The sequence below is a fragment of the Lactuca virosa genome, chromosome 7, assembly GCF_052849685.1.
Source record: "Lactuca virosa cultivar CGN04683 chromosome 7, Lactuca_virosa_CGN04683_v6, whole genome shotgun sequence".
NCBI lineage: Eukaryota > Viridiplantae > Streptophyta > Magnoliopsida > Asterales > Asteraceae > Lactuca > Lactuca virosa.
Window position 1 is genome coordinate 111,639,021 of NC_136432.1, and position 6,547 is coordinate 111,645,567.

Below are 6,547 nucleotides of genomic sequence, written 5' to 3' on the forward strand. Positions count from 1 at the left end.
CACAATCAATCAGATGTACAATCAAACATCATGGTTTATTTCTCAGTCAGAAAACTTTGCAGACAACACTTTCCCAGACAGAAACTATCAAACGGGACCTTAGTCTTTTCAGTTTACCGAATGACCAAAAATACAAGCAAACTACCTCAAAATGACCATCAATCCAAAAAAATCATGGTTTAGACTAAAACCCCAAAAAATTACATATTTTAGATACATTTTTACAATTTTGTTTTTAACAGAAACAAAGACCAAAAAATATTTTGATGTTGGAGGTAAAAGGAGTCCACCTTCCAGGAAAGTCAGTCGTGTTTCCTTTCGTAAAGCCGTAAACTCTCCACCACCATGCTTTGAAATCGCCACCGTGTTTTCCCTCAGATCTGCTCAATCGCCACCGCAGTTTCCATAAAAATGTCATACAGCGAACGAGACACCGTCCCCCTCAACCAATCCTCTCAATCCGACATCGATGAGATCGAAAACCTAATCAACTACAGCGTCCAATCCGGCCCTGCCACTGTCCTCCCCGCCCGTCCACCATCACCTACACGAGCTTCCATTCCCGTATCTTCTTCCCCTTTCATCGCATCAAACCTTCCTCCTCTTCCTCCTCAGAAACCGCCATCTGTCCCTGCAGCACCTCCACCGCCTTCTAACTTGAACCGTAATGCTAATATTGGTACTAATGGTCAACAACAGTCGAGCATGACTGCGTTCGGATCGCCGCCGAATACGTTGACTGAACCAGTGTGGGATACGGTGAAGAGAGATCTTTCGAGAATTGTTAGTAATTTGAAGTTGGTTGTTTTTCCGAATCCGTTTCGTGAGGATCCGGGAAAAGCGTTGAGAGATTGGGATCTTTGGGGGCCGTTCTTCTTCATCGTGTTTTTAGGGCTCACTCTATCTTGGTCCGCCTCGGTAAAGAAGGTGAGTTTGTCTGGTTTTTCCGTGATTTATGCTCGATTCACTTGTAGAATTCTTATTCCGGTTGAACTTTTACCTCCTTTGAGATGCCTCTTGTTCAGATCTAGTCTCGTAGATTTAGGTTATAAGTAGTTCGAACTGGATCATAATCGGATTGTCATTATTGAGATTGGAATTTGCCGTTACTTTAGTTTATCTTCAATGAACTCAAATCAACCCAAGCTTTTCTTCCTATGATGAATCCGAGGTTTTGAAAATATATCAGATCGTTAAACCTCGTGAACTTTTTTCAAAACAGATTGCCAACAGTTGGTGCATTAATTACTAGGAACTGAGATACGTGATATGTGCTGAATGTGAGCTGTTTTTAGCATTACTTTTGCAAAATTGAAGTAGCTACAGATAAAACTAATTGGAATTTCTTATGCTCCATTAATGTTCAAAACATCCATGCCCTTTCCTTTTTAACCCTATCCCCCAATTCATATACAAATTGCCATCTCTGATTACTATATATTTGTATTCTTATCTAAATCTTCATAATCATAAGAATGTTTTGTTAGAACTATCATCAACCCCTCCTAGCTTTAGGTCATCCGTTTTATGCCACTGTCAATTGTAAACCTCTTTAACAGATTACATGTTTGATTTGTTGCTACAAAGTTATTTCATACTTATCTATATAAAACAATTCAACCATTATGCAAAAGCTGTATAAAACATTAAATGATTTTAAAACAATCTTGTCTTTCACATCTAAAGTGAGAAATGTCTTTGATGCTAGTTTGCTGTATAAACTATTATGCAACTTGAACCTTCATTTGTTTTTATATTCTCTTCATTTGTTTAAACTGTAGGCATATTTTGTAGATAACTCTATATCAAATGTCTCTTAACATGATTAGCCTTTTGCTTTATCTTAGGAAACAATGTCTCTATTTTCATTTTTGTCTTTTCTTATTCCATTATTACATAATTTTGTAGTTTCATTGTGAAATTATTCTTTTTATTCTCTTTCAACATTTTATTAATTGGTGCCTTTGTTGTATTTGGCTATTTGCAGTCTGAAGTTTTTGCTGTGGCCTTTGCACTACTTGCAACAGGTGCCATCATTCTGACTTTGAATGTCCTGCTTCTGGTAATTCAAATCTTTTCTCTGTGTGTGTGTGTGTGAGTAAGAATAAATGACCATTTTACCCTTTAGTTCATGTACAACTTCAATTTGTTGGACTGAATGAACTGTCCGTCTAAATAAGAGTAAATGACCATTTTACCCTCCACTCTACAGTCTACTGGTGATTCTTTTTTAAAAATTGACTATATACTTGACAACTTTTATAAATTGAAATTGTACATAGAACTAAAAAATTGAAATACTTATATAAATTTTTTTGGTATAAATAATGAGAGAATTACAATTGTATCAAATTACTTGACAAAAAACTTACAAATTCTCCCCCATTTACTTTTTCCTTCCATCTTTTTTAAGCATGCTATAATTTCACAAATATTTTTTTTAGTTATATGCAAGAAATAGAGTAATTTACACAAATGGTCCCTATGGTTGGGGTAATTGCACGTTTGGTTCCTAACTTATTTTTTAAACTCGGAAGGTCCCTACCGTTTGTTTTTATTGCGCGTTTGGTCCCTGTCTTACCTAAAAAGACTATTTTGCCATTGATTTTTAATTTATTTAAATAAACACACCCCCAACCCCACTTCCATCTCACCTTACCTTACCTGCCCCACCTTATTTAAATAAATTAAAAAATCAAGGGCAAAATAGTCTTTTTAGGTAAGACAGAGACCAAGCGCACAACAAAAACAAACCCTAGGGACCTTCCGGGTTAAAAAAATAAGTTAGGGACCAAACGTGGAAATTACCCCAAACCATAGGGACCATTCGTGTAATTTACTCTTGAAAATACAATGCTATAATTGGGTAGAATTTTCAAAGTACAATGTCTTAAAAGTAGGAAGCTACAATAAACAAACAAATGAAAGTATGTTGCTATATTTGTAAATGAATGATGAAAAGATCAATACAATGCTTATAATGGTTGTTTGTAGGGAGGTCACATAATCTTCTTCCAAAGTCTAAGTCTATTGGGATACTGTCTCTTCCCTTTAGACGTAGGAGCCCTAATATGCATGTTGAAGGATAATGTGGTTTTAAAGATTGTGGTGGTGTGTGTGAGTTTAGCATGGAGTTCGTGGGCCGCGTATCCCTTCATCAGTATGGCGGTTAACCCTAGAAGAAAAGCTCTCGCTCTGTACCCTGTGTTACTCATGTATGTATCCGTTGGTTTCCTTATCATTGCCATCGATTAGTAGATAAAAACTTTGAATACTTTTGTTATACGAAATTCTTTAATGAATTGTTGTAGTTGTTTGGATTTGATGTTGGTTTTTGTCTCTCTACCGATATATGCAATGTACTTTATTTCTTATCCATAATAGTAATGTACTTATAGTCTTTTATCCATAATAGCAATGTAACTACAATTCCTTGCTATTAATAGTAATGTGTTTTTGGAATTACTCCGTAAATGTGTGTTTATATTATGTTATCATATAGTAATCCGTAGTTTAAGATGGATATTAGGTCTAGTAACTAGTGTTATTTAAAATTGTTGATAGATCGATTTTTTAAAAGAAAATAAGATAAATAGTAATCATTTGTAGGTTGAGTTTCTAGTTGATTTAAACTCTATTAAATCTTATATATCTCTCACAGTCGGTTATGTATTCATCTTTGTAAACACGTGGACAAATTTGTCACGCATTGTGTGGGGTTTTAGAAAGTTTTGAGATTAACTGAAAATTTGATGTCCCTCTTTCGATTTGAAACTTTATTGCTTGGTTTCTTTTAACAAGATTTGAGGTCTAATAATCTAAAGTTTAAGCTTCTTTATATTAAGTTCTTGGTATTAAAATAACTAACATATATTTACTTACATATAGTAACGTGTAGTTGAACTATGGTGTTTGTATCGTCTTTTGTTCTATCAATGTAGGCAATGTATTTTCTTTTGTATTTATATTAGCAATGTACTTGTAATCTTTTATCTATAATTACAACGTACTTATAGTTTCTTACTTGTAACAACAATCTACTTATGGTTTTGTATGGATAATAATATCTTACATGCAAAGTACAATTTACTATAGGTAAAAATTAAAAGAAAAACACAATCTATTTCTTAGTCTGATTAAACCCTCCTATAATTTTTAGTCTGATTAAACCAATAACTAGAAAAACTCACTACATAAATTTTTAGTCTGATTAAACCCTCCTATAATTTCAATACATTACAACCTAAAAATTCTTGAAAAAATAATCTAAATGTGATATGTCAAATATAACATTATTATTAATTAACAAATTAATTTTATTTTAAGAGATTTTAATTGATGGTCCGTGAAATCCATGCTAAAATTTAATAGAATTGCCGAATCAATGACAAAGCAACTCTATGAAAAAATAAATTTGAAACCATATGGAACTTGTCAATGTTAAATGTAAAAACACAAAAGGTTTTGTATTAGTACCTTCATATTCATATATTCATATATTCTAGCGAATAGCTAGAATGGAAATTAAACAATTGCAACGGAAAAAAGCCAAGTATTACAAACTACCTTGGATTTGGAAACTCGATTCTTCGACCAAGAAAATGAATTTGAAACAATACTATCAAAAATATAATTCATTCTAATTTGAATGTCATTAATCACCACCGCGGTTCCGAAATCTCCAAAGTATCCAACACGAGGTCAATATTATCACTACTAAACGAGTTCTCTTAGCCGCCATTAGGTGCCTATCATCAACCCAAGACAATGTCACTCTTTAATTGGAGTAGCTCAAACAAAAAACTAAGATGTTCCTATTTATACCCACCATGAACCTGCTTCCTCCAGTTTCACATCTTGGATCCATTACGCCGCCTGACAATCTGAATCAAGGTCAAGTCGAAGCAACCTATCAAACTAAACCCATAATAGTTGTTGTCCTAGCCAAAAGCGTATAAAATTCCCTTTCCCAAGCCTTTTTCTAGCATGGCCAACGAAATTACATTAGCCACATCCATTTCGTGAATCGCTCCAACAATATTTGTCCACGATCTTAAAGTAACACAACCCTTCTTGCCCCTATTAAACCATCCATCATTCTCACACCTTGTACTGAGTACCCAACTCTTTATGGAACTTCCTCCAGAATAGGGAAGTGAAACGGGCATCGCGATCTGAAACACCGAGACTGGAACCCCATGTCGTACAACCACCTCTGTTATGTAGATCCATGCTAACCATTCTGCGGAACTTTCCTAAATTGGGATGAAGTGGGCGCTCTTGGTCAGCCTGTCGACAATAAACCAGATATAATCAACCCGAAGTGTCGTTTGTAACACCTGTTTCCCAAAATGGATCAGGGAATGGTATAAAGGAGTCAAATGCATGGTTTTTGAGAAAAACCATGTGCCACGACATGGCGCATAGAGTCCCATGGTGTGACATGCAAGATGGAGAAGGCGTGTTTTGGGTAGGCGCCACGACGTGACGAGCACTGCAGCCCAAGCCCATGTATTTTTAGGGTTTTCTCCATATCTAAGCACCTTAAATTCAAGTTAGGGAATCCCTTTTAGCCTCCAACCTCTCCATTTTGAAAACCCTATCCCCTTCAAGTGTTCTTGGCCATTTGAAGACTCATTTATCATATTTTGCTGTGGAGCTTGAAGATCAAGTTTCTTGAAAAGTGTTTTGGTGAAGAGCTCAAGTGTATATCTAGCAAAAGGACTCATTTCTGGACCATTGTGAGCAAAAATGATTTCTTGACCTCCAGTTTGCTAGATCTTGTAGTTTGATCATTTATGTCCGTTTTGGTCCATGTGAACTTGTGCTTTGGAGTTGAGTGAACTCCAACACCTCTTGGGTTTATTTTATCATCTCATAATCTTGTTGGGTTGGGAATTTTGCATCTTGATCTTGTTCATGAAGTCATGCATGTTTTGGGAAAGGGTTTATGCTAGTAAGGAATTACGGTTGTAGATCTAGCTTTGGGATAGAACCCTAATGGATAAAGTTGGAAACTTATCCATTAAGTCAATAAAAAGAACTAGATCTGAAATTATGGGCCCTGATCTGAAGGAATTAAGCACTTAATGGAGATTTTGGCATTCTTCCATAAGCCACAACGATGCCTAGGGTTTACCATGACATGGCGGTGCTTGAAATCACGACTGTTTTGTCTTGGAATTGCATTCCTACCACATGGTATTGACTTTGACCAAGTTGACCCTTGACTCCGTGGACCTTTGACCATTGACTTTTGACAAGTTTGATCTAGGGTCAAACTGGGAGGATTTGGGTCGCTGATTGAAGATTTACCAGTCTTGGTGTTAGCCGGTTCGCGGGATTGAGCAGTGCAAGGTGAGAGAGTGTTGTTGTGCATCTTCTGTTCTTCAGTTCATGTGAGTTTCTCACTATGCCACGTATCCTATTGTATATCCTTTGCATGTTAGGATAGAGGTGATATTAGAGCAAAAGTATGTTAGTGGCTGAGATAACTCCTTTTTATATGTGTAGTATGGGACACTTAGTGTCATTGTTTGCTAGACTG

At 35.8% G+C, this 6,547-nt stretch overlaps 1 protein-coding gene across 1 annotated transcript; it reads left to right on the plus strand.

Moving 5' to 3' along the window:
• The first annotated feature begins 267 nt into the window (after window positions 1-267).
• On the plus strand, window positions 268-3,325 carry LOC145124737 (protein YIP4b-like). Its single transcript, XM_079060191.1, has 3 exons — window positions 268-927; window positions 1,988-2,062; window positions 2,995-3,325. Exons 1-3 carry the CDS (start codon window positions 412-414, stop codon window positions 3,253-3,255), a joined length of 852 nt encoding a protein of 283 aa, XP_078916317.1. The 5' UTR covers window positions 268-411; the 3' UTR covers window positions 3,256-3,325.
• The last annotated feature ends 3,222 nt before the right edge of the window (window positions 3,326-6,547 follow it).

Coding starts and splice junctions, on each gene's coding strand:
- LOC145124737 (XM_079060191.1), top strand. CDS start 412: ATGTCATACAGCGAACGAGACACCGTCCCCCTCAACCAATCCTCTCAA. Junction 928..1,987: donor GGTCCGCCTCGGTAAAGAAG/GTGAGTTTGTCT, acceptor GGCTATTTGCAG/TCTGAAGTTTTTGCTGTGGC. Junction 2,063..2,994: donor CTTTGAATGTCCTGCTTCTG/GTAATTCAAATC, acceptor GGTTGTTTGTAG/GGAGGTCACATAATCTTCTT.